This window comes from Pelophylax lessonae, assembly GCF_965119305.1.
Source record: "Pelophylax lessonae genome assembly, chromosome: 2".
Classification (NCBI taxonomy): domain Eukaryota; kingdom Metazoa; phylum Chordata; class Amphibia; order Anura; family Ranidae; genus Pelophylax; species Pelophylax lessonae.
In genome coordinates this window covers 442,614,916-442,640,285 of record NC_138769.1, presented here as the reverse complement: position 1 = coordinate 442,640,285, position 25,370 = coordinate 442,614,916, and the positions used below count along the sequence as shown (strand labels likewise).

Below are 25,370 nucleotides of genomic sequence, written 5' to 3'. Positions count from 1 at the left end.
CACCGAGGAGTGAGGAGGAACCCCAAGAGGCTCACACCATGCAATGTGCATCTTCCACGTACGATGGTAGGTCTTCCCAGAAGTAGATTTCCTAGTTTTCAACTGGTTAGCAATCATTGACTCTAAGATAAACCACTATCCTTCAGCACCTGGCATTTAACAGCCAAGCAGTCAAATCCAGCGACTGTAAACCAGGATGGAAGATCCGTTGTAGGGACAGAAGATACTCCCTGAGAGGAAGCTTCCAAGGAACGTCGGCGAACAGCCTCCCCAGATCGGCGTACCAGGCCCGGCAAGGCCAGTCCGGAGCCACTAAGATGACCAAAATCCCTTCTGCCTCGATCCTGCATAGAAGTCTGGGTAGAAGCTTGAGAGGAGGGAAGGCATAAATCAGATGATACTGACCCCACAGAGCCACCAGCGCGTCTGTGGCGTTCGCCAGAGGATCCCTTGACAGAGTCAAACCTCAGCACCTTTCTATTGAGTCGAGATGCCAACAGATCCACCTCAGGGGTGCCCCATCAGAGACATAGCTGATGAAACACCTCCAGAAGGGACCACTCCTCGTGGTCCAATGCCTGCAGACTAAAATAATCCACCTGCCAATTTTCCACCCCAGGAATGTGTACTGCGGAGAGAGCTGGAACAAACCGGTCTGCCCACCTTAGAATGCCAGCTACCTCCAGAGCCGCCAGGACACTTCTTCCCCTTTGATGATTGACATAAGCCACGGGCGTGGCATTGTCCGATGGAATGTGCACTGGACAACCCTGAAGATGATCTGTTCAATGGTCCAGGCACATTCGGATCGCTCAAAGGAGTTTCAAGACATTGATCGGTAGTCTGGATTTTTCCAGCGTCCAGCTCCCCTGAGCAGAATGCTCGCCGAGGATGCCTCTCCAGCCAGACAGGCTGGCATCCGTGGTGACCACTGTCCAATACAAGGGGAGGAAGAATTTGCCCAGCCAAAGTGCCGGAGAATGAGGCCACCATATCAGGGACTCTCTCATTTCCCGACTCAGCCAGATCTGATTTTCCAGAGACTGGGGAGTCTTGTCCCATTTAGTCAACTGCAGAGACCTCAAATGGAACTGTATAAAACGGAACCGCCTTTGAAGGTAGACACCATCAGGCCCAGCATCTGCATGCAAGTCCAGAGGGACGACAATCTGTTGGGACAGCAAGAGGTGAATTGCAGCCTGCAATATTTGTAGTTTGTCCACAGGAAGGAGTCCTGAGTCAGGCCCAGATAGTTTAGCTTCATGGACAGAAACAGAGCAGACTTCTGAAGGTTCGGAATCCAGCCAAACTCTCTCATAGTTCATACTGTGATCTCAAAGTTGTCCTCCGTTTGCAGAAGGAGATAGTCCAAGTATCCCAATCCCCCGTTGGCGTAGCAAGGCTAGCACTGGGGCTAACACTTTTGTGAAGACCCGAGGATACAGGTAAGGGCGCACCTTGATGCTGAAGGAGCCTTGTCCATGGCTCTGGAGAAGCCCAATCTTGGCTTGCCAGAGGTTCCTCCTAAAGAGGCCCTGAAAGGCTTCTAGCCCTTGTCAGTCAACCCTGAGGAAAAAAAAAAAAACACAACAACACTTATGAGCTGAGGAGGTCCCACATCTACGACGAGGTCCCTTGCCCTTAGTAGCCTGCAGAAGAAAAGTACTCTTCCCCCACTGCGAGACCTTAAATGTCATCCAGGGTTGCTCCAAACAGGCAACCCCACTGGAAAGGCAGATCAAAGCCTTTTTTTGAAGTCTGATCAGATCTGATCAGACCAGCACTTGAGCCAAACGACACCCCGAAGGACCACTGCCAAAAGAGGTGAGCCATCAGGGGAGCCGCATCCAAAGAGGCATCACAGATAAACTGCAGCCCCTGGACCAGCTGGTCTGCCAGCTCAGCAAAGGCAGGGGGGGAGCTGTTCCCTACTCCAGGTCACAGTGTAAGAGCTTAGCCTACTGGGTCAGTTTGCAACACTAGGGCAATGGTGAATACCGGCCTCATTGCCGAACCAGCCAGGGTGTACATACGGCAGGCCACAGCCTCCGCCTTACAACCAGATGGATCTCTAAAGGCTGGGGACTCTTCAACAGGAATCATGTTTGCCTTGTTTAATCTGGAAACAGGAGGGTCCACCACCGGCGGCACAGTTCACTTAAGGGACTCCTCACAGGGGTAATGCCTAGCAATCCGCTTAGGTGCCCCACTCAGACACTTTAGTTGCCCCCACTCTTTAGCAAAAATTCTGTCAAAATAGGCAGGGAAAGGAAGCACCTTTGCCGCTCTGGGTGGCTTGCGAGTGCCAAAGGTTAGCTGCGTCCTCCATCTTCAGGGTCTCATGCACAGATACAATCAGTGCATCCACCAGTGATGTGTCGTGCAAGGTCGCAGAAGTGGAGGAATCATCCCCACTAGTAGAAGATTCCAGGCGTGTGGTTGCAGACCCAGCAGGGTGACCCACGTCCGCGGCGGCCGAATCAGATTCGGGATCTGATGAGACAGATGAGGCAGAGGAAGGTGAGGGGCGCTTTTTGCTAGCCCGTCGCCTGCAAGCCACCACCACCCAGGATACAAGGGACCCCAGGACCACCGTCAGTGCATCGATGGATGGATGGTTGGGACCTGGAAGGCCCCGCAGCCTCAGAGAGGGGATCAGAAGGGGAAATGTGCTCCAAAAAGACTCCATGAGTCACCAGGGGGACCCCAAAAAAGGTGTAAAAAACTGTTAAGTGACAACCCCCACCGTCCTGGCAGCATCACCTGGTCACCAGGCACAAGCACCAAGCGATACTCAGAGAGGACCTCAGACTCCCCACCCGCAGAAAAAATTGCCTGCAGTCACCAGGATATTGCACTATACATGCAGCGATCCAGAAGTAAAATCATCAAAAATCGCCGCCTACAGGGCTCCACTGTGATGGCCACCGCTATTTTTTTTGGTAAACTACAAAAAAATGGCTACCGGACTACACAAATCTGGCCGCCGTGTATATAGAACACAGGCTACAACAAAATGGTGGCCCCACGCAGCACCATGAGGCATACATGGACCCACGATTGGGAGACCAGGCCTCAAGGACAGATCCAGGCAGGCCAGGGGGTGCTAGACAGGCCACCGCTCTAGACAGAAACCCTCTCTATCTAAATGGGGGGCTGTTGGCCAGGAGTAACGCTGCGACTTGGGCCGAGACCAGGTCATTTGCAACCTCGGGAGGTGGTTAACTCGCAGGCCAGACCCCGTCCAGTGGGGCTATGTCGCGGCTGGCCTAGGATGGAGCTGAGACTGTATCTAGTTATCCAGCCCATCGCCCAGTCCGCCAGTTGATTGTAGATCTTACAGGAAAAATCCAGGAGGAAAAAGGTTATCTAAAATATTTTGCCAGGACCAAAGATCCCAGCAGGGAGCTAGGTCCTTACTCCTGATTAAGCAGGAAAAAAAAAAAAAACCGAATGCCTATAGCAGGAAGTGGAAGCATACCCCCTGGGACTCCTATATGCGTGGTAAAGCTTTTGCCTGCCTAGTGTCCTACTCCTGTAGGGGGCAGTATAAGCCCAAAGGTTATGAATACCAGGAGCTGTGTCCGTCAATGAACGAAAGGGAAATGGGATTTTTGTACTAACAGTAAGCAATCTTCATTTTGGCAGCAATTTTCGATTTAGTTTTAGTCAAATTTTAGTCTTGAATAAAATGCTATTTTAGTTGTAGTTTAGTCATCTGAATTGTTTTAGTCTACTAAAATCTCAAATTTTAGTTGACTAAAAATCAAATTGGTTTAGGTAAATTGTAATGCATTAAACATTTCTCTAGAATTTCTAAATGAGCTATATGGTTATGGTATTACGTTTTTAACATGCACTACAGACACAGATTTAGCCATTGGGATATAGAACGTCTTTTTAAATAAAACCAAGTTTCATAAACAAAAATTTTGCTTTTTGACAAACAGAAGTGCAACTTTAAAATGCAAAAGAACCCGAAAAACTGTAAAATCTATTGGCTGTAATGTCATTGCACATATTACCTGAATATATTGCCAATATTATTGATTAATAAAAAATATAAGAAAAGCCTTTTTCCGCAGCTTGATAGATGCCCATTACGTATAACTTTATTGTGCTATTACAGGCTCTGGATGGAATTGTGTTCCCGATTTAGAAAATGGTCAGCAGGGTAATGTTAATTTTTATGTCAATTTTCATCATATTCTTGAATAAAATGTCATGTTAGTCATTCTAATTGTTTTAGTTGCATTTTAGTTGACTAAAATAGTGTTAATTTAGTCGACTAATTTAACACTGTTGCTAAGGCAGACACCTGGCTCTTGGTGGTACTCAAGACCAACTCCTGCTCAACGCTCCGTTGAAGAAAAGGCCAAGACCTGAGCAACAGAAAAGGAGCAAGAATGAGCGCCAATCGACTCACACCAAGAAATGTGCGCTTTCCACATACGATGGCATATCTTGCTGGAAGTCCACTTCTTTGCCTTCAATATAGAAGGGATCACTGATCCAGACAAATCTCTATCCCCAAGTACCTGGCTTTCAATAGCTAAGCCATTAAAACCAGCGACTAAAGCAGGATGGTAGATCAGCACTTGGGACAACTGGTCCTCTGAGAGGTAGCCCCCAAGGTTTACAGCTACCAGAATGATTGGAAGAACCTCGCTCTTGATTCTTCACAGGAACCGTGGAAGAAGCTTGAGCCGAGGATAATACTGGCCTTACAGTGCTCCTAGGACATCTGCAGGGTCTGCCAGAGGAACCAGTGACCTCACCATGAACCTCGGTATCCTCCTGTGGAGCCGAACCTGCTGAAGAAGCTGCATACCAGGACTGTTTAGAAGCTGGACACCACCAGACCCAGAACCTGTATGCAAGTCGGGAGAAAAAAAAACTGTGCGACAGCAGCTGGCGATTTATGGCCTGCAGTTCTCACAGTTTGTCCAGAGGAAGGACCACCTTTGTAAGTATTAAAACCAGACCTAGGTAAATCAATTTCCTCAACGGGGTCAGGGAGGATATCTGGTAGTTCGAATGGCGCCTGGACCTTTGCAGGAATTAAATCTGTACAAAGCTACTCAGGGCCTAAGACCCCATTAAAGGACAAACTCTGCCCCCTTCTTTGGTACCCCTAAAAAAGGATAATTTCATGGACCCCCCCGGATGTTCAAGGAGGAGGTCCACGAGGCTGGAGACCAGCAAAGATGTCCCCCCCCAACCCAGTCATGTGTGAGGGCAGACCTTTATGCTGAAGGGGTCTTGTCTGCGGGTCCAGAAAGGCAAGCTCTAGGCTTACCAGACCAAGGTTGCTTGGAACCTCCTGGGGAAGACTTGAAAGATCAATTTACCTTGTCTGCAGCCCCGGGAGCACAACATTTTTTAGGAGCTTCCCTTTTCTAGCCTGTGGAAGTAAGATACTCTCCACCCCCTTGAGCCCCTACTGATGTCATCCAGAGTAGCCCCAAACAGGCGATCGCCTTGAAAGGGCAGATCGATGAGAGCTTTCCTGCAAACTTGGTCTGTAGACCAATTCTTAAGCCACAGCACGCGCCTAATCACTACCGCTAAATCAGAGCGCTTGGACAGCAAGGGAGCTGCATCCAAAGCTGCATAACAAACTGCAGCCCTGGACCAACTGATGCACCAGATCAACGCACGTAGCAGGAACCTGCTCATTACCCAGACCCTGACGCAAAAGCTTGGCTCATTCAGTTAGGGTCTGAGACACCAGGGCCGAGGCTAAGACCGGACACAATATCGAACCAGCCATAGTAAACATGCTGCGCACCACAGCTTCAGCTTTCCTGTCAGCTGGGTCTTTAAAGGACAGGGATTCCTCTACTGGGATCATGACTGCTTTATTTAACCTGGAAACAGGAGGGTCCACCACCGGTGAACGGTCCATTTTTTACAAAAAATTATTCCTCAAAAGGGTAACGTACTGCATAACATTTAGGAACCGCAAAAGGTTGCTTTGGTTGCCCCCAGTCCTTGTAGACAAATTTGACAAAATAGGGAAGATCAGGAAACACCTTAGCCGTACAAGGTGGCTTGTGTGTACCAAAAGGGGCAGCCACATCCGTAGCTACATTAGCCACAGCCTCCATTTTCAAAGTTTCATGCACTGTAGTAACCAGTGCATCCACAAGCGTTTTTTTCATTTGCTACTGCGAAGGTGGAGGAATCAGACGGATCAGGCAGCATGGTATCAAGTCCCACTAGACGGCCACGGCGGCAGAACCAGATTCAGAATCTTATAAGACAGACTCAGCAGAAGGCGGAGGATGCTTCCTGCTAGGCCTTTGCACGCACACAACTTCCACCTGGGACACAAAGGACTCTAGGGCTGCTGTCAGTGCATCAAATAGAAGCTGGGGGTCTAAAGGACCTGGTACCTCCAGGAGGGGGTTAAGTGCAAGGGAGAGGTGACCCTGCGGCTCCATGAGAATAAGTGAGACCCGACAGTAAAAAATTTTTTTTTTTTTTTTTAAGGCACCACAATTAAACCCTGTAGCAGAAAAAAAAAAAAAAGGACCCCCACAGGACTCACCACCACCCAAGGAGTGCCGTTCAAAATGCCAGCAAAACATGTGTGCACCGAGCTATGTATCCAGGTGAGAGGAATGGGAGGGCCCAGAAGCCTAGGCACCACTCCAGCATCATGTCGGACTATGGGAAAAATGGCTGCCGTGACGTCACATACTCCAAAAACATGGCCACCGGCCAGAGACCAGACCAGCACAGAACGGCCGCCTCGTAGTCGGAGAAAAAAACTACGACAAGACGGCCGCCAAAAACATACACTGGCAAATGGCCCGCTGCGCCCCCTGCAGGGAGGTACACCCCGCATCAGGCAAGAGCCGTGAAAACACAGGTACCGGACCTCCCACCAAACAGAGCCCCCCAGGGTCAAAGAAACGACACTGAGGAGGAATGTGAGGGGGGGGGGGGGATACAGCCACAGGGGGATAACAACTTAAGGGCTTGGAGTGGGAAATGTGAAAACTTGCAGACAGGGCCCGACCATCCCTGGACGGTATCTGTGTCCACCCCAAACCACACAAATGGCGAGGGGGAACTGAACTTACTGATCCATGGTGCAGGTGACGCTCCAACTACTCGCCACCAAAGTGAGGGAGCTGTTAGCTAAGGGGAAGCTGCAACCTTGACCAGCGCCCAGTCTTATGTGACCCTGCAAGATGTTTATCTCGCGGGCCAGCCTCTGTCTGTGAGGCTATGTTGCAGCCGACCTAGAGCATAGCTACGGTCTGCATGCGCTCGCTGGTCTAACTGGGGAGCCCACAGAATCTAGATTATCCAGCCCCTCGCCCAACCTGGCAGTTGACTGGAGATCTTCCAGGCAGAAAAAAAAAAAAAAAAAGGCAAAAAGGATGCATGGAAGGAGAAAAATTGCTAGGACCAAGAGATTCCAGCAGGGAGCCTAGGCTTTTACTCCAGAGCAGACAGAAACAAACTGAATGCCTATAGAAGAGCGGGGATTATATACCAGCTGAGGACGGCCCATGGGCGTAGCCAAGTTTTTTGTTCCGCCTTATCCTTCTCTTGCAGCAGGCGATAGGGTTAGTCATGATTAATGGAGCGCTGTGTTTGTCGATGAACTAAAAGAGAAATCCATTTTTTTATGCTTTGTGATTCTAATTCACATGGATTCATAGTCTGCCCAGGCTACCCTTTCCAAACATCAGAATAAAAATGAATAAGACCCAAAAAAGTAATACAACTGGGAGAATGGTCAGCAGCACTGGGCGTTGAATGTACACACAAAAATGTATGGTGTGAAAGACATCTTGATCATATATTTTATATGAAAGCCAACAATCATTACAAACAAGCATAACCAGGGCAGAGGAAAGACAACTGTTTTATAGAATGAATGCTTAGCAAGCATGTTTGCAAAGTGGTAACTAAAAGGGCTTCCATGCAGTACCAAAATGATACAAAACAAGCTGTGCTGATGACATGCCCATAATACCTGTGGACTACAGCATATAAAAATATTAACATAACTAATCCGAGTAATTTTTTTTACATGCTAAGGCCTCTTTCACATGAGCACTGGCAGCATGGTAAAAGCAGGCGTGGTTTAAAAACCTAATAATGGCTGCCGGATGCCACCATACATACAGCTGATATAGCCTGCCCATGTGTCCTAAAGAAGCTAATGGGGCCACACTGCAACCATATCTAAGGGATGCAGTTGTGGCATATCACCTCCTTAATGCCTGCCGCTGCTGACAAATTGATTCAACATGGGTTATGAGTCAGCAGCACCGTCCATGTGAAAGTGGGCCAACTCATTATTTAAACTATAAAAGCTTGTTCACACCAACACACACTACCATGAGCACGCGGTCACCTAGGTAACCAACGTCCGACGTCATACCCGGAACTCTGCCGGTTAGGTACCGAGCAGTAGGGGAAGTAAGCTGGGTTCGGCTGCGGGACATCCAAGATTACCACATACTATTAAAGTAACGCTCTTATGTTTTTTTATCTGAAGTGAGTGCAATGTATGAGGGGAAGGGGACTATTTTGAAATAAAATGGCGTTTTAACAATATTACGCTATGAGTCCTTTCTCGTGATTACATGTCACCTCTATGACACTTGGGAGCATGGTTTTTGGAGAGCCTTATTGAGAATACTCTGCGGATTGGGGACCAGTTAAGACATCAGCTTTTCCCTGATGGTGCGAGGCGCTGGACAAGTAATAGCTTGGAGAACGCAGCACTACTGATCCCATGGTGTTTTTCTGAAAGGCGCAATTAAAAGATTTCAGCTGGTGAGTAGGCACTGCCTAGGGGGGAGTCACTGAGGTGCGGTGAAGGTGCATGCTATGCAAATTGAAGCACTGGAGTGGAGGATTTAATCTGTTTACTCTATTGACTGTGCACCCATCTGAAGTATTTAACCAGGACTGATTTAATCCCAGTGGGATCTAAAAGACTGTTTTGTTTAGCGCTGCTAGTGTGATTTTTCTTTCAGGTGGCACAAGTTCTTTTCTGAATTTTAAACACACACATGATGTATAGCACACTACCATGCTGTAAACAGTTCATTGCTTTTTTCCCCCCCCCTTTGTTAGAAGTGACATTTCATTTTTATTGGTTACAGCACAATGCAGTGAATTACGATGCACCAAGGTGCACTGAAAAAAGTAAGGTGGTATGTACTTCTAAGATAGGGAACAATGCATAGGCCTTGTCTATGTGTTGGGACTGCACTGGACAAGGCTGCTTAGTGCATCTGATGTAAATAAGCCCTAAAGCCCCTTACCTTCAAAAAAAAAAAAAAAGAATTTGATATTTTGACAGATGCTTTCTTCCCTTGTAAATATTTCTCTTAACAATCCCTAATAAAACCACACTGCTACTGGTAATGGAAATATAGCAACACACGGGATGGATTAATTCTGTCACAGTTTAGCCATTAGTCTATGCAACACAGGAACCAGCAAGTGTTTTTTATTAGCAAACATAGCTAGAAACCAACTGTAATGTTTAAGTACAGTGGGGCTTTATCAGGTCCTGGGTAAAAAATTTATACTGTATGCAACTTCTAAGTTAATTACACTGCAGTGCAATCGATTAGGTTAGGGTAATACTGCACATAAAACATATTCCAACCATAGTACAAGAAAAAAGGGTAATGGGTAAAACCAGCCTACCTGACATACTGAAATGCTCTGGTTTGAGATCCTGATCCATATACCTATTATAACAAAAACTATAATTATCACAGCATGTCGAGTCACTTATATATGAACATTCACATCTGGTTAGTTTGAGATTTTAAGAACACAGCATTTTGACCACAAGAGGGAGACATTACATGAAATAGCAATACCAATTTAAAACTTAGACAATGGACTTTACAATGCAAAAATGCTTTATCCCTTCTCCACTAAAGCTGTCTTTGAAGAAACAAATGCCTACCATGACTGACAAACCCTGGCTCTTATACGAACTCATGTTTTTAAATAATGTCCAAGATCAAGTATGGAGATGAAGAAAACGGACAAAGATTACTATTAAAATGAGTATCAGCATGAAAGCCAAACAACTAGCATTTTCAGGAGATGACAATATTAGCAGCCTCCATTTTCCCTTCTTGACAGGCTTCCTTTAAATGAAATGATGCAATTGAAAAGATCAGGGACAATGTACATACTTTAGAAATCACTGTTTTTTTCTATATACAGGTTAAGAGTTGTAAATGGTTGTTTTAAAAAAAAACTGTGTATAATTTGTAACCGATCATACTATAAATTTGACTGCAGTACACAGCTTTTGAGAGGCGATCACAGCAGTTCATCCGAAATTATCCAAAAGGGACAAAACACAAAATGTTTCTCGTATGATATCAGATTTACAATTTTCTTTAGTACAGCAATCGTCAGGAAAAAAAAAATTGAAGAGCAAGACCACGCATGTTCGGAAACTAAAGAATACATTACATCCCTTCCGAAGTGGTGTTCTGTTGTACAAGAATTTTTGTAAAGTTAAGTAACCTCTTTATGAAAGGAAAAAAAAAAAAAAAAAACAGACGAATAGTCGTCCAATATTCTCATCGTGTGTATGAGTCCATTTATGCAGTGAGGGCAACCATTTTTACTCACTGCAAACACAGGCTCTACTGGTTGAGCTTGGATGCTTCTCACAATAGAAGTCTATGAGGTCCACTAACTCCAACAAACAATGAAAGTCCTGTATGACTGATATCTTATATTGACAAGTAGGTAGTTACACAGTCATTGCAGTGGCAAATTTACAAAGGTCTACAACAACATCATGAATGAGATAGAATGAAAAAAATGAGGAAGTCATAAGAAACTACTCAGATACAATCAAAATATGCTATGCATGATGTACACTACTTTACAGGAAGAGTTTAGCCAAGTAATGCACTGAAATTTTCACAAAGAAAAAGGTTAAAAGGCCTTTAAATGAACCCCTCACTAACAAAATATTCAGCAGAACCGTGTAAAAGAATGAAGTAAGCCTGAAAAAGTTTTCCTATTTTTACTATGCATGTAGAGCTTTTCTTCTTATACTTTAAGCATGTATTTTCGGCTTTTTCAGTTAAAGTTACTGTTCTGCGTACATGGTACACAAATGTACAGCAAACAACCCCAAGTACCCGTTTTGAAGGGGGCATGGTAAAAGAATGTGATGGGTCCTGCAATCTAAAAAAAAAAGTGCTTTGCTCCTCGCACTCTTTACAGTTTAAGTCCACAGGTACAAGTTTATAGCTACTGCTTGGCATATCCAGTGCAGTAACCCACATGAACCAACCCAAAGTCTCATTTCTGAGGACAAGCTGGTACACAAGATGAAGTCCTGTGATACTTTATGCTTTGCTCACTGTACTGTTTTACAGGATAAGCCCATTATTTTTCAATTAAACTTAACAAGCTAATAAAGGGATTTACTGTATTTATCGGTGTATAACACGCACCCCAATATTTGGAGAGAAATTTCAGGAAAAAAGCTTAAATTTAACATAAACAGCTTTGAACTCAGAACATTTTTTTTTTTTTTAAATCAAATGATATCACCAGCCTCAATATATGCAGCCCACCAGCAGTGTCAATGAATGCAGCCCACCAGCAGTGTCAATGAATGCAGCCCACCAGCAGTGTCAATGAATGCAGCCCACCAGCAGTGTCAATGAATGCAGCCCACCAGCAGTGTCAATGAATGCAGCCCACCAAGTGTCAATGAATGCAGCCCACCAAGTGTCAATGAATGCAGCCCACCAAGTGTCAATGAATGCAGCCCACCAAGTGTCAATGAATGCAGCCCACCAAGTGTCAATGAATGCAGCCCACCAAGTGTCAATGAATGCAGCCCACCAAGTGTCAATGAATGCAGCCCACCAAGTGTCAATGAATGCAGCCCACCAAGTGTCAATGAATGCAGCCCACCAAGTGTCAATGAATGCAGCCCACCAAGTGTCAATGAATGCAGCCCACCAAGTGTCAATGAATGCAGCCCACCAAGTGTCCATACATGCAGCCCACCAAGTGTCCATACATGCAGCCCACCAAGTGTCCATACATGCAGCCCACCAAGTGTCCATACATGCAACCCACCAAGTGTCCATACATGCAACCCACCAAGTGTCCATACATGCAACCCACCAAGTGTCCATACATGCAGCCCAGCAAGCGCAATGTCCAAATATGCAGCATCGCAAGCGCCATTGGAACTGACCTCATTTGTTTTAAAAAAAGACCAGGAAGCAGCGCCGAGAGCAGAAGGGGCGGGCCGGGCCGAGAAGGAAGGACAAGCTGTCATACCGTAAGAGCAGAAGGGGGCGGGCCGAGCCGAGGAGAAGGGAGAACGAGTGAGCGCAGTCATCGGAAGTCCCGCCTCCTCTGCCGAGACGTGTGACGTCTGTCATAGGCGGGACTTCCGGTGACTGCGCTCGCTCGTTCTCTCTTCTCCTCGGCTCGGCCCGCCCCCTTCTGCTCTAATGACAGCTAGTCCTTCCTTCTCCTCGGCCCGGCCCGCCCCTTCTGCTCTTGGCGATGCTTCCTGGCCATTTTATTTATTTTTTTTTTAATATCGGCGTATAACACGCACTGCTGCTTTTTCCTCCATTTTTAGGAGGAAAAAGTGCGTGTTATACCCCGATAAATACGGTACTTTTTCTACACATTAAAGAGGCAGTTCATTTTAAAAAAACTGCAGTAAGAAACAAGCACACATTTCTGAACCACTATTTCCCTAAAGAATACTTTCACTTTAAGAATAAATGCACAATTTTGCATATTATTTTTCTCAGGAGCCTGCATAACATTGCACACATGATCAGAAGACCATGGCTGCAATGCCAGGCTCCTACAAACTTCGTTTGGCTGTCTGCCTGTACGGGAAGGCGGTTACTGAAAAGCAGGAAATATTAATGAACTCATCAGCACCCTTGCAGTTCACTGAGAACTATGAGCTGCTTGCCATAATGGCAGACGGTAGTTGTAGCTCCCTCACCCGCTGTCACAATGGGGGGGGAGCTTACTGAACATCAAGTTGTTACACCTTAAATAAGGGTGTCACATGTTAGCCTGTTCAGAAAGCTGAATTTATCCTTTAAAAGGAATGAAAAAATATTAGAAGTAATGGATCTTGCATGTACATTAAGTAGATAAATGAATGTCAGTTTGGAAAATAGTTAACACTGCCAAACTAATCAATGCGACTGGACTGCAAACCTGGCCACATAAGTAGAAAAAACAGTGGGCTTCAGGTATCCGTTCATTAATAGAAGGACCATTAAAAGCAGTACTTCTATTGCTTGGATTGTTGCTCTACAACGGGTGCATAATAGGGAACAGTGGATTTGTACACAGCAAGCAATAATTTGCTTTCATTGTCTTCACATTCTGCAGCAACCTGACAGCTGCAATGTTAGCACCCATTTACACAATGTTATTCATTACACAGATCTAGTAGTAAAAAAAATTGCAGCATACAGAACAATTTTAAAGTAAATGTGGACAGCAGCATCTGCTGGAATGGGCGGAACTTAGGACACATTCCAGTATGTGGGTAAGATTCTTTGAGAGTTGTTCAATTATCTGTTGATGGTGTACGTACAGTTAAAGGCTCTCCCTGAAGTGCCTGCAGAATAAAGTTACTGACGACTCTTCCATCATTCATGTGCATCCGGGGGCCAAATGTATTAAATATCCGTGCCACTCTGACCTCTACACCTTCCTGTCAACAATACAAGACAACAGTTTAGGGAAAGGGTGGAATGTCACAAATAGCTCAATATATAGAGAAATATGTAAACAACCGCACATATAAGGCTGGTTCATTTCAGTATGTCAGCATGATCATCAGCCAATATGATATACTATTAAAATAGAACTATATGCAAAACATTTTAAGTATTTTGAGCACAAGGGAAGGTTTATAAAACCAGTCAGTTTTTGTTTTCGTCATCTGTGTCCCACTGGGGGGGGATTTCCCTTAAAAGGAGAAGTACAGCCAAAGCTGGTTTGGCTGTATTTCTCCCGTGGATCACAGAAGTGAAGATAATCTGCACTCCTGTACACCTTTTCAGCAGTCAGGAAAGAGCAGAGAGCCGCTGACTGACAGTCACCAACTCTCTGCTCAGGCAGCACTGAGAACTGAGTGATCAGCAGTGTTCGATTGCTCAGTTATCAGCCTTAAAGCCAGCGGGGGGACCGATGCTGCATAAACCTAGGCAAGTAGGATAAAAAAAAAAAAAAAAAATCCCATACTTCTCAACTTCCTGTCCCATAGCCAAGGAAATCCAGCCAAAGAGAGGGAACTGCTTGTTATCACCAGTACTAGTGCCTAATGTTTCCCCTCAATTACTGCTCAGGGGACAACCCGAAATTCCCTGTTACCCCCTGGCCTTCCAGGGAGGAAGCGAGGGAAATTTCCCATGACGGGGACAAATATTAGAATAAAAATCTGACAACTGATCTAATTCTTCATTGTTCTAAAAACGCGTCAGTAAACACAAACTTGTAATTCATATGAAATAAGTAGGATAGAAGTGATAAATCGTGGTTGAAAAGAAAAAAAAAAAAAACATGAAGTTCATTATATAGTGTATACAGTCAAGATAACAGTGGGGTTGTAAGGAGACATTTAGCCTTAACTAGCGAATAAAACAGAAATTGCAAGCAGAATAAAAATGCCTTTTCCACAGGTAAGAACTGTTTTATACATATTCAGTCAGCTTAAAAACAAACGTTTACGTTAAGTAACTTGCATGTTATTTGAATTCACATTTAAAAGCTATTCAGTTCCAGGAGGACACTTTAAAGACATCAAGTCCTACAGCCACAAATGAAGCACCCTTTCTGTTCACACACCTGGTACACTTACATAAATAAAACATTAACAAAATGACGAGTGTAATTAAATACTTCAAGCATATCTTTGTCCCAAACACCACCTGTTCCCTACTACCGTACTTGCCAAAAGAGAAAAGTATCAAAATCATTAAATGGAGCAGAGGTCAGGCAAACTATGTTCTGTATAACTGAAATGATGAAGACAGAGATATTTCAAAACTTGAGGACATCCAATATATAGCATATTGTATACTTAAAGTAATAATAAAAAGGCAAAAAAAACCCCACACACAAACACGTCATACTTACCTGCTCTGTGCAGCAGTTTTGCACAGAGTAGCCAAGATCCTCCCCTTCTAGAGTCCCTCGCTGGCGCTCCTGGCCCCTCCCTCCTGTCAAGTGCCCACAGTGCAAGCAGCTTGCAATGGGGGCACCCAAGCTTCTGAGCTGCTGCTCTGCGCATCCATTCAGACACGGAGCAGCAGCTCGGTCCCGCCCCCTCTCTCTCTCCTCATTGGCTCACAGCCTGTGATTGACAACAGCAGGAGCCAAAGGCTGTTGTCTCAGCCAATGAGGAGTGAGTCCACGAAAAGCCGCTGCTCTTGTGTGCATTGCTGGATTGAAATGGGGCTCAGGTAGGTATTTGGGGGGGGGGGGGGCTGCTGATGCACACAGAAGGTTATTTTTACCTTCATGCATAGAATCCAAAAGGTAGAAACCCTTCAAGGTTAAGCAATATTCTTATCAACTAACAAATGGTATACCATGTGACACATTTTTGGATACCATGTGTGCGCTGTGATTCAACTCTATGCGGACTTTTTCCAGAATGGCTGAAATTTTTCTACAATTGAGGAGTGCGGAGATTATCTGCTGTGCCATTTGTACCCCAGACAGTGTCATCCAAACTCACCAAATAAGTATCACTCAGTTTAGGGTATATTCTATATACACACACAAACATATATAATTTTAAAAAATTTTGACTTGCCTGTAAATTCCTAATCTTGGAGTAGACCTTAAACCTAGTACACACAGCCAAATTACAGGCGGCATTGACTGGTTCAACAGAAACTGGCTGACATCCATGTGTACTGGAGTTGGTTCAACAGTTCGGCAAACTTCTGTCGAAGGGGCGTGTCTGAAATAGGTCTGCCGATTGGCTCCCAATCAGTGCTCTCACGGCCCCCCCCCCCCCCATCAGAACACAATAGAACAGCAAGGGAGGTCGCTGTGCGAACGCCGGATAGTTAGTACAGTGGCTCCTCTTGCATGGTCAGTTTTTTTTTCGTTCAGCCCTGTTGGGTTGAAGGAGAAAAAAAATAAAAAAATCTACTAGTGTGGCAGGAGGCTGGCATTGGTGCCATGGACTTCTGACCATGTGTGCAATGTCCTTTCCCTTCAATCCACTCTCAAAGCTCTCCTCAATAAGCACTGCTGAGTGTTATTTCAGCTCGCCACCCCTTTTTCAGACAAGCTTTATAAATTCTGGACTTTGCACGGCTGTAGAGAAAAGAAGAGAAGACTGCAGATAAACAGGTACAGCTTATGTAAGAGGATTTGTTTCACCTCTGTATCACCTCAGACTAGTCACTTCACTGGGTATATGTAAGGGTTTACAACCACTTTAAGGGTGCAGGCTCTGGAAAGGAGTTGTCTGATCCACTTGGCAATGTCATCTAGAAGGATCTCCAGGTAGAATAATATGCGACTCCGTACTGCAAATGGAGGCCGCTGCTACCAAGTAGACACCAGGAAGGGAGGATGATGTCCACGAAGATGGAATGAAAACACCAACTTAAGTAAAAAGGAAGGTTTTTGTCTCAAAACCATGTTATCCTCGTGCAAAACAAGAAGAGGCTCTTTACAAGATTACCTTTTAAGATGCTCCATTCTGGACCTTACAGCAAGAAAAAAAATCCTAGTTCGTGCTCTGTTTATGGAGGGGGCTCGACAGTTGTGTTTACCATAAAAATGCAATATTTATTTTAGGTTATTTTGCCATAAATAATCCTGTATGTACTGTGCAGGCAAGTCTTCTTTAACATCTGTAACCAGATTTGAACATGGTCTATCCAAAATAAGTGTTAAAAAGATACATAAGCTGGGCTTTTTGCATTTTTTGTTAATGAGGACAGACTTGTCACAGGCTTGTTCTAACATTATTCAAAAACCTTGCAGTCAATTATGACAGCTTCTTCTGAGAAAAATATAAAAGGTAAGAAGCAAAAGCATGAATGTAACAAACAAGGAAGGTGAGGGTTTTTGTTAGAGACAGAGGTTTCCAAAACCTGATGCCAAAGGAAGGCATCTTTAACCGATCAGAAACATCAATGATATGTGGTTCTGTTAGTGGGGAGAAGATGATCACCTTGAAACCTGTCAAGTATGTTGTCGAGACATTTCTTGGGAACTACAAAGCACCAAACTACATTCAGCTGGTTGACAAACTTTTTAGAAGATAAAAAACCACGAAGTGCACAAAGTCACTGAAGACTCATTACTACATTCACACTTGGAACGTCTTTCCAAAAATCTTAGTGTAGTCAGTAAGGAACAATGTGAAAGGTTTCACAAAGACATCACCTTTACTCTCAGCTTCTTTAACAAAGCAGTGGTCTTCGGAGACTGCGCGCCCAGTCTCTGAGGAGAGGGGGATCATGCTCTGCTCCAGTATGCCACTGTACATGTTGGCATTCATGGTTCCCTAAAGAAAACTGTAGCTCCCCAGTGCCAGCAGCACTCATACAGCCACAGACCATGACACTCCCTCCACCATTCTTGACTGTAGGCAAGACACACTTGTCTTTGTACTCCTCACCAGGTTGCTGCCCCACACGCTTGACACCATCTGAACCAAATAATTGTATCTAGGTCTCATCAGACCACAGAACATGGCGCTGCATGAGTTCCTTTTGTGAGATACTGTACACATTTTTGAGCACATAAAAGATACTTAGTTTATAAAAGTGTGTGTGTGTGTGTGTGTGTGTGTGTGTGTAATACATATACACAGTATCTCACAAAAGTGAGTACACCCCTCACATTTTTGGAAATAGATTATATGTTTTCATGTGACAACACTGAAGAAATTACACTTTGCTACAGTAAAGTAGTGAGTGTCGATCTTGTATAACAGTGTAAATTTGCTGTCCCCTCAAAATAACTCAACACAGCCAATAAAGTCTAAACCACTGGCAACAAAAGTGAGTACACCCTTAAGTGAAGATGTCCAAATTGGGCCCAATTAGCCATTTCCCCTCACCAGTGTCATGTGACTCAGTGTTACAAGGTCTCAGGTGTGAATGGGGAGCAGGTGTGTTAACTTTGGTGTCCTCACTCTCACTGGAAGTTAAACATGGCACCTCATGGCAAAGGATCTGAAAAAAATAATGGTTGCTCTACATAAAGATTGCCTAGGCTATAAGAAGATTGGCAAGACCCTGAAAATGAGCTACAGCACGGTGGCCAAGACCATACAGCGTTTTAACAAGGCTCTACTCAGAACAGGCCACGCCATGGTTGACTAAAGAAGCTGAGTGCACATGCTCAGCTTCATATCCGGAGGTTGTCTTTGGGAAATAGACATACGAGTGCTGCCAGCCAGCATTGCTGCAGAGCTTGAAGGGGGGGGGGGGGGAAGAGAAGGGTTAAGCCTGTCAGTGCTCAGACCATACGCCGCACACTGCATCAAATTGGTCTCCATGGCTGTCGTCCCAGAAGGAAGCCTCTTCTAAAGATGATGCACAAGAAAGCCTGCAAACAGTTTACTGAAGACAGACTAAGAACATGGATTACTGGAACCATGTCCTGTGATCTGATGAGACCAAGATAAACTTTTTTGGTTCAGATGCGTCAAGCGTTTGTGGCAGCAACCAGGTGAAGAGTACAAAGACAAGTGTGTCTTGCCTACAGTCAATGATGGTGCTGGGAGTGTCATGGCCTGGGGCTGCACGAGTGCTGCTGGCACTGGGGAGCTACAGTTCATTGAGGGAACCATGAATGCCAACATGTAATTTGACATAGTGAAGCAAAGCATGATCCCCTCCCTTCGGAGACTGGGCCACAGGGCAGTATTCCAACATGATAACAACCCCAAACACCTCAAAGATGGCCACTGCCTTGATAAAGAAGCTGAGGGTAAAAGGTGATGAACTGGCCAAGCATGTCGCCAGACCTAAACCCTATTGAGCATCTGTGGGGCATCCTTAAAATGGAAGGTGGAGGAGCGCAAGGTCTCTAACATCCACCAGCCCTGTGATGTTATCATGGAGAAGTGGAAGAGGACTCCAGTGGCAACCTGTAAAGCTCTGGTGAACTCCATGCCCAATAGGGTTAAGGCAGTGGTGGAAAAGAATGGTGGCCACACAAAATATTGCCAGCGCCAGGCAGTGAGTACAGGGTCCACTAGAGGATGTTGTGCCCTCAGGCCACCATTATGAAGTCTGTCTGTTTGGTCAGAGACATTCACACCAGTAGCCTCTTGTAGGTTCATCTAATAAGTACATGCCCCCCAAAGTTATAAAGCACCCCCTAGGGACACACTTTACCCCCTCAGGCCACCATTATGAAGTCTGTCTGTTTGGTCAGAGACATTCACACCAGTAGCCTCTTGTAGGTTCATCTAATAAGTACATGCCCCCCAAAGTTATAAAGCACCCCCTAGGGACACACTTAATCCTCTTTTCGCCCCTGGTAGTAGGGAGGAATCGAGCAACTATAGACCAGTGAGTCTGACATCAATAGTAGGCAAATTAATGGAAACCCTATTAAAGGATAGGATTGTGGAACATCTTAAATCCCATGGATTGCAAGATGAAAAACAACATGGGTTTACTTCAGGGAGATCATGTCAAACAAATCTTATAGATTTTTTTGACTGGGTGACTAAAATAATAGACGGTGGAGGTGCAGTAGACATTGCATATCTAGATTTTAGTAGGCTTTTGACACTGTCCCACATAGAAGACTTCTCAATAAACTGCAGTCATTGAGCATGGACTCCCATATTGTTGAGTGGATTAGGCAGTGGCTGAGTGACAGACAACAGAGGGTTGTAGTCAATGGAGAACATTCAGAACAAGGTCATGTTACCAGTGGGGTACCTCAGGGATCTGTACTGGGACCAATTTTGTTTAATATTTTCATAAGTGATATTGCAAAAGGCCTCGATGGTAAGGTTTGTCTTTTTGCTGATGACACAAAGATATGTAACAGGGTTGATGTTCCTGGAGGGAAACGCCAAATGGAAAAGGATTTAGGAAAACTAGAAGAATGGTCAGAACTCTGGCAACTGAAATTTAATGTGGATAAGTGCAAGATAATGCACCTGGGGCGTAAAAACCCAAGGGCAGAATATAGAATATTTGACACAGTCCTGACCTCAGTATCTGAGGAAAGGGATTTAGGAGTAATTATTTCAGAAGACTTAAAGGTGGGAAGACAATGTAATAGAGCAGCACGAAATGCCAGCAGAATGCTTGGATGTATAGGGAGAGGTATAAGCAGTAGAAAGAGAGAAGTGCTTATGCCGCTGTACAGAACACTGGTGAGACCTCACTTGGAGTATTGTGCGCAGTACTGGAGGCCATATCTCCAGAAGGATATAGATACTCTAGAGAGAGTTCAGAGAAGAGCTACTAAACTAGTACATGGATTGCAGGAAAAAAAAAAAAACTTACCAGGAAAGGATAAAGGACCTTAACATGTATAGCTTGGAAGAAAGAAGAGACAGAGGGGATATGATAGAAACATTTAAATACATAAAGGGAATCAACTCGGTAAAGGAGGAGAGCATATTTAAAAGAAGAAAAACTACCACAAGGACACAGTTTTAAATTAGAGGGGCAAAGGTTTAAAAGTAATATGAGGAAGTATTACTTTACTGAGAGAGTAGTGGATGCATGGAATAACCTTCCTGCAGAAGTGGTAGCTGCAAATACAGTGAAGGAGTTTAAGCATGCATGGGATAGGCATAAGGCTATCCTTCATATAAGATAGGGCCAGGGACTATTCATAGGATTCAGATATATTGGGCAGACTAGATGGGCCAAATGGTTCTTATCTGCCGACACATTCTATGTTTCTATGCAATGTCGTAGTCCCGCTAAAAATCACTAATGGCCGCCATTACTAGTATAAAAATAAAAAGCTATCCCCTAGTTTGTAGATGCGATAACTTTTGCGCAAACCAATCAATATACACTTACTGAGGTTTTTATTTTTTTTTAACCACAAATATGTGGCAGAATACATATTGGCCTAAACTGATGAAAAAATAAACATTTAAATTTTTTTTTTTTTTTATTCTTTTTTTTATTTTTATTATAGGCTGTGTTTTATAGTAGAGGTTGTTCTTTTTCCAGAATGGTCGCTTTTTATTTGTTTATAGCAGGGAAAAAAAAAAAAAAAACAAACGCACAGGTGATCAAATACCACCAAAAGAAAGCTCAATCTGTGTGGAAAAAAAGGACATCAATTTTATTTAGGTACAGCGTCGCACGACCGCGCAATTGTCAGTTAAGGTAATGCAGTGCCGTATCGCAAAAAATGGCCTGGTCATTAAGGGGGTAAAACCTTTCGGGCCTTAAGTGGTTAGACCTAAAGAAGGTAACATAACCCACTGTCTATGAATACCCAGTCCTGTGTTCTGTACTGTACGATTATGGGTACTTTCACACTACTCTTTAGCAAAATCACAGTAAAAACGCATATGCATTTTTACCACGATTTTGCTGGGTTTCAGATGCGTTTGCTGTGCGTTTCTGGGTTACCGGTGAAAAATGGGCATGTGACGCAAAAATGCACCAAAAGCACAAAAACTAAATTGTGGTGCGTTTTTAACGCAAATTGGCCCAGATTTTCATTCCTTTGAATGGGAAGCTGTGTCTTTGGTGCAGTTTGCAAAACCGCAAAAAAAAAGATGCAGCATGCAGGACTTTTAAAACTGCACTGCACCTGTAACGCAGTGGTGTGAAGAGTCCCATAGGATTTAAAAAAGGGACATATATTTTTCTTGCAAGGGACAAAAAAAAAAAAAAAAAAAAAAAAAAAAAAACGCAGGAAAAACATATCAGTGTGAAAGGGCCCTAAGAGAAAATGAATTCTAAAAAAGGTCTTTATGACAGCTACACTAAATCAGCAAAATATTTCACAATATATATCAAAACAACGTAAGCAAACACAAGGAACTCTGATAACCTATCTCTAAAAACAGAATACGAGCGCTCAAATGTCAAACTATATCCCAGAAATCGGACAGCTTGAATTACTTATTTGCTAAAATGGTCCGGGCACCTGTTACAGGCAAATGATTTCATGAATACTGATGTCATTCTGCTTATCCCACAGACAGCATCAAATTCTAATCACTTGTCACCTCTTATTGCTCAGGATCCACTCAACACTTTGCAGCAAATGCTCTTGGTGAATAAAAAATAAAAATAAAAAAAAAAGCATTTAAAAAATGGGATCTCAGAAAGAACAAATCTGGAAAAAAAAGGAAAAAAAAGAAATAAAAGAAGGATTTATGCAAACGGCCATATGAAAAACATGGCAAGTATTGTGCAGGATTTCTGTACGCATTTAATGTTTGAGCAACATTTACAGTACAGTGTTAGGGCACAAATGGACTCTATTGGCTGACACTGCTGCTAAAGCCTGACAATATGGTTACACACTGCTGATAGGTGAAAGCTGCCTAGAGCAGGTGTCTTCTACCACCTAGTATTCTTCTGTTGCTGGGATGAAGTACAGATGTATGCACAAAAACATTAGCACAAGCATTTACATGTGTACAGTGTAAAATACGGTCCAAAAACACAGGACCTTTCACTCATGTACAACTACCCCCCCCCCCCCATAGATTCCACCTCTAGTCTTGTCCGCACTAGACATTGAGAAGGCCTTATATGTATGCAGTTCTAGGAAGTAAGGGGTTCAGACCAGTTTTTTTTTTTAAACCGGGTCCAGTTGCTCTACTCATCCCCGAAGGAGAAGATCAAACTAGGGGGTGAGCTCTCAGAACCCTTTCCAGCAAAGGAGAGGCACGAGGCAGGGCTGTCCATGGTCTCGGCACTGTTTGCTTTAGTGATGGAGCCGGTGGCAATGGCCCTAAAGAAGGCCTCTATTGTTACAGGTATCCGGGTAGGTACCTTGGTTGAGAGGATAACTATGTATGCAGACAATCTTATCCTGTTCCTGAATGACCCAAGGCCCTCCCTTAGGGATGCCCTAAGAATTTTGTCTGATTTCTCTATTTACTCAGGACTAAGAACCAATTGGGGGAAATCTGAAATCCTACCTTTAGATAGGGAGGCTCGATGCAGTGCTGATCCTACCTTACCTCTTCTATGGACACGCAGTATTAGGTATCTTGGTATTGAGATCTCCTTGAATCCCTCAGAATATTGTACGTTAAAAATTTAGTCCCACTTCTTAACATGAAGTACAAATTGAAGGCTTTGGCTAACCTCCCTCTGCCCCTGATAGGGCGCATAAATCTAGTTTTAAATTAAAAGGTTACCCGTTGCCTATATGTACTAAGACACGCACCTATATGGATTCCTAAAAAGTATTTTAAAATGATAAATTCCAATATACCTTTTTATTTGGGGCTCACAACAACCAAGGTTTAAGCTGACAGTCTTGCAGTGGCCATGGTTGCATTGGTGTGCCCCGACCTTCATAAATATTTTCTGGCCACCATGCCCACAACTGGCTTATAAAAGAATGATTCTGATGCTGCCAGAAGCATCCTGTGTAGGCTCCTTTGAAGCTCTTAAAAACCTCATATACAGAGGGGCAGCCACCTCCTTGCCCCTGATTGCTGCCATGAACGCGGTCTTAAAAGCATGGTTGATGGCCCAAGCACTACGTCCTACTCCCCTTGGTCACATTTCCCAACATACCCCTTTATGGCTTAATCCATTATTACCGGAATTTAGCTATATACCTGACCCCCAGATTTGGGCGGTAAAGGGCATTAAATATCTGGAACAGATATGTGCAGGTGGAGAATTGAAGACTTTTGATACTCTAAAAACATAGTATGACCTTCCTAATGTATACCTTTTTAGATGCATCTAATTGAGGCAAGTTTTTCAAACACAATTTGGACAGCAACCAGTAGCCTATATCTCTACCCTTGAAAATGTACTTCGAGAGGATCCCCTCACAAAACCACTTTCCAATATCTATAAGACTAGGTCTCCCTCTGTCCACTCGGGGTTGGAGGCTCCTAAATCTAAATGGACACTAAACCTCCCTAATTTGTACGATGAAGACTGGGAGGAAATGTGGGCATGTTCTTTTCTGCAGCTAGTGTCTGCAAAGGATAGGCTGATTCAATACAAAATCCTACACAGGATCTCACGCTGCACGTTTACATAGAATATAACCATCAGCTCCTGCAGAGTGCTGGCGGTGCTCAGCAGACCCAGCGTACTTTATTCACATCTTTTGGCAATGCCCCCATAGTCAAACATATTGGGAAGCTGTAGCTTCAGTAATACTTCTGAAGTCCGGGGTACCCAGATAGTGGTCACAGAGTGTATGTTTGCTGGGTCTGGTGAAAACTTTGGCCCAACTTAGGGCCTCAAGGACTCTGATGGATTATTTTTTTTAAAATTAATTTTTGTTGAAGTTTTTATACAATACAAAAGTAGAAAGGGAAATAGCAGTCATTGGAAACCACAAAAAGTTCAGTTAGCAAACCAACATAGGATGTACAAAAGAAATTTACACTAAAACGTGGGTGATAACTGATAAAGTTGCTTTACATTACCATACCCAAATATTGTTTTTGCGACACATGTATGTCGAATGAACCAATAGCATAAGAGCAACATAATGAGTACACAATGTGGTTTATCCAGAAATTGTAATCCCAAGGGGGCTTGATAAGTGCCCACTGGGTTTATGCATAGTGGGAAAGAGAAGAAGGATAAGAACAAAGAAAAAAGAAAGAAAATAAAAAAAAAATAGAGCTAGACAAGTAAACAAGGATTGTCATTCCTGGGCCCAAAGGATCCCAACATTTGTAGCAGAAAGAGGGCTAAAGGCCTCACGGAGGGTCCTCCCTGAGATGCCAGGGTTCCCAGATCACACAATGGTGGTCGGATATCATTCAATCTGGCTGTCAGGGACTCCCATTATCTCCACATCTTTGATCCCGGCATAGAAGTCTGTTGAGGTTGGTGGCGTTTGGCTCTTCCAATGGAAGGCTATTAGTCATCTGGCTGCCGTTAAAATATGGCTAGTCAATTTTTTGGCCAAGCTTGGTAATTTAGGGGGGAGAAGTCCTAGTAACTATAGTTTTGGATGGAAAGGGAAGTCACCCTCGAACAATCGATGGAGGATGTCCTCCTGGACTGATAGGATTATTATTGTTCTATGCAAGAAAAACTATGCTGCTCCAGTGAAAATCCCAATTGGCACCAACTCTAACCTTGTGGAAGAAATGAACCAATGCTAGTTTGCCATTATATAAAGCCAGCTATTTAGCGAGAGGC

General features: G+C 44.0%; 1 protein-coding gene across 2 annotated transcripts in view; it reads right to left on the bottom strand.

Moving 5' to 3' along the window:
• UXS1 (UDP-glucuronate decarboxylase 1) overlaps positions 1 to 25,370 on the bottom strand; it is a 129,396-nt gene that overhangs the window by 68,533 nt on the left and 35,493 nt on the right. For both annotated transcript variants that reach the window (XM_082245611.1, XM_082245612.1), the window contains exons 10-11: positions 13,622 to 13,741; positions 9,691 to 9,734 (exon numbers count right to left, since the gene is read on the bottom strand). In XM_082245611.1, coding sequence (XP_082101737.1) covers positions 9,691 to 9,734; positions 13,622 to 13,741 — 164 coding nt within the window. The remainder of the gene's footprint in view (positions 1 to 9,690; positions 9,735 to 13,621; positions 13,742 to 25,370) is intronic.